Below are 3,028 nucleotides of genomic sequence, written 5' to 3' on the forward strand. Positions count from 1 at the left end.
GTTTTCCGTTAGAAACACGGGTAAGAAAATAAATGTATTCACTGGGTGTCGCAAGAGCAAAGGCTAAATAATCAAAGGTAACAGCAGCAGCAGCAAGGCGAAGGGACCCGCACTGTATCCTGCTCCCCCGCTCCCAGACCTGCCCTCCTATTTATTGGCGAGACCTTCCTCCCTCCTTCTCGGTGCGAGTGCGTTGTGCGAGTGTTTCATCCCGGGAAAAGTGTAGCCATCCAGCCATGGTGGTTTTCAATGGCTTGCTGAAAATCAAGATCTGCGAGGCGGTGAATCTGAAACCCACGGCGTGGTCTCTGAGGCATGCGGTGGGTCCCAGGCCACAGACCTTTTTGCTGGACCCTTACATAGCCCTCAATGTGGACGACTCCAGGATCGGGCAGACCTCAACCAAGCAAAAAACCAACAGTCCTGCATGGAACGATGAATTTGTCACCGACGTTTGTAATGGCAGGAAGATAGAAATGGCTGTTTTCCATGATGCCCCCATCGGGTACGACGATTTTGTAGCTAACTGCACTATACAGTTTGAGGACTTGCTGCAGAACGGGAGCCGCCACTTCGAGGACTGGGTAAGTGTTCGCACTGTAGATACATACACGTACATACAGTTTTCAGTGGCATGGCTCTGGATGCAACATCTGTCTTGCAGAGCTAGGTTGCCAAGGGCATGTAATAGCTCTGGAGGCTTTTCATTATTTCCATGCTTTGTTATACTGAGATAGTCATGGTTACTGTATATCTCATGCATGTGGTCTACAGGCAAGGGAGGAAAGAAAAATATGCTGAATCTAAGTAAGAGATGTATAATTACCACTTCAGTTTCTGAAATTATGTTACATAAATACAAGTCTAGTTATCTTATTGTGTTTGAAAAACCCTAACCAAATGCATCCAAACAGAACATTACCGCAAAACCCAGATCCAGCACTTAGACCGAGTTCATAATTTCAATGTGAACGCTCTTTGGTCAGCTTGGCAATGACAAGCCTTAAAAATCCAGACCTGACCTCTGATGCGAGGCACTCGAGGGTCTTTGTATCACTTGAAAGCTCATTGCATCAACACTGATGCTCCTCCTTCCTTCCCCGAGATGATCTACACCGTTATTCATAGAGCTAATGCAATCCTGCTTCAAATAACCTGAAACTCATAAAACGGTCCTGGTGGATTTTGGCCCCAACCAGACAAATTCTGTCGCTTGTATACACAACGTGTCTAACAGCTTCTATGGCGTCTTAAAGACCCAGAGGCTAACATGCCTCAGTGGGAGTACAGAAAAGCTGGAAAATCCTTGGTCTAACATTCTCAGGTACTGTGATTTAACATGGAAAAATCAAACAAAAAAAGAAACACAGGAAACATGAATATGCACATTTCACGTTTCTGCAGTTAAACAGCTAAATGACATGTCTCTTAAATAAGAGGTATAATAAAACAATAGTAGCTGTCTACTCATTTGCAGTGTGCTCTGCTTGACCAGCCATCTGAAATGTGTATGCTCATCTTTTTGTGTATTTATTTGTTATGGCCAAGGATACTACTCAGGGCAGTATTTCTTTGGCAAACAGACAGAGAACCCAGGACCCAAGTAAAAATAGCAGGAGCTAATAGCTCTGAGTTTCATGTATTCTTTGGGGCTTCTTTTCTTAATGCAGTAGTATAAAGAGATGTCAGCATGATGAAAGGCGTGAAAAAAATTGGGCTCTATGCTGATTAGGAGCCAAATAACTTTACTGTTAAAACTTTTATGTTTACACCTTTAAAATATTTTTTACTTCTGCTACACATATTACGTTATGATAATTAGGATCTAGATTATTCTGGTGCTCTGTAAAAGCTACACATTAGTATGCTCGAATGGTAAAACTGAGTGATAGGCAGAGGAAAAATAGCCAAATCAGGAAAAGACAAATGCAGCAGTATTGCGGATGTCTTTTACCTGGATTGAATGATAATCAAGTTGTGTCTCTCCTGAAATCAAGGGGGGGTTCATCTCTGAGACCAACAGGATAAGGACATCATCACAGATTTTTAGTGAAAGAATAATTTCTTTCTTTTTTTTTTTTTTTAATGATACATGTTGTGAGTTTGTTGCCAGATCTGGAAGGACCTTCCAGGTTGCAGATGCCAAGTTTGAATTTTGGTGGGGCTCGTGTGCTGGGCTATATCCTGGCTCTGTTTTTTAAGGTGAACTCAAATGTCCGAACACGTTCCCCAGATAAGTAGTGGAATTTAACAGATTGAGGCCCATTGTAAACATGATCTGGGAGGAACTACATAGCTGAAGCAGATAAATGCTGTGTTTTATTGCACCAGGATTCATGGCTGTCCAGCATTCACTAGGTGGGAGGAGACGAGGGAGTGACTACGCTTGTTGTCTGTTGATGTGACAGAATTGAGGACATGGCAGTGGATCATAACTGGTCAGCGCAATATAATGCAGCTTCTGAAGCATCACTTACCTTGTTTTTGTGCTGTAAATTCTCATCGTTTGGACTGTGTGCGGTACATATAACACACAGTGTACACCACCCTCCCTGTATCACAGTTGGGATTGGTGAGGAGGCAAGTATTTATAGGGTTGTGCTTTACCCTTTCCAAAATCTTTCCATTTACTGAACGTGTCACTGTAATTGTAATACCGAGTGTGTTTATTGGATTGTTAATAGATAGGGACCTTCAGAGAACTGGTTCTTACAAAATCACACTTTTTTTTGTCTGATTTCAATTATATGAAGTTAAAATAGGGCCTGTGGCTGTGACATCTCTGTAGAGTCCATAGTGAAGTAAACAGATTTATTGGTATCTTCATCGGTGTCTGGAGTCTATACTAAAACCTGAAAAAGAAAAGTCGTCTATGGAACGAGGGGGTTTCACAGTACAAGGAAAATGCATGTGGCCTAAACCAGCGTTACCAAGATCTGCTGGTACGATGCAGTCAGTTTCTTCTGTTTAATAAGAGGACTAATTCCTTCATTTCACTCGGCATTAAAGGCAGATATTTTTGTAGTAC

At 42.1% G+C, this 3,028-nt stretch overlaps 1 protein-coding gene across 1 annotated transcript in view; it reads left to right on the plus strand.

Annotated features, from left to right (window-relative positions):
* The first annotated feature begins 236 nt into the window (after nt 1-236).
* Nucleotides 237-3,028, plus strand: part of PRKCE (protein kinase C, epsilon) — a 296,007-nt gene continuing 293,215 nt past the window's right edge. The window contains exon 1 of the mRNA XM_010296719.1: nt 237-584. Coding sequence (XP_010295021.1) covers nt 237-584 — 348 coding nt within the window. The remainder of the gene's footprint in view (nt 585-3,028) is intronic.

This window comes from Phaethon lepturus, unplaced genomic scaffold, assembly GCF_000687285.1.
Source record: "Phaethon lepturus isolate BGI_N335 unplaced genomic scaffold, ASM68728v1 scaffold5041, whole genome shotgun sequence".
NCBI classification, from domain to species: domain Eukaryota; kingdom Metazoa; phylum Chordata; class Aves; order Phaethontiformes; family Phaethontidae; genus Phaethon; species Phaethon lepturus.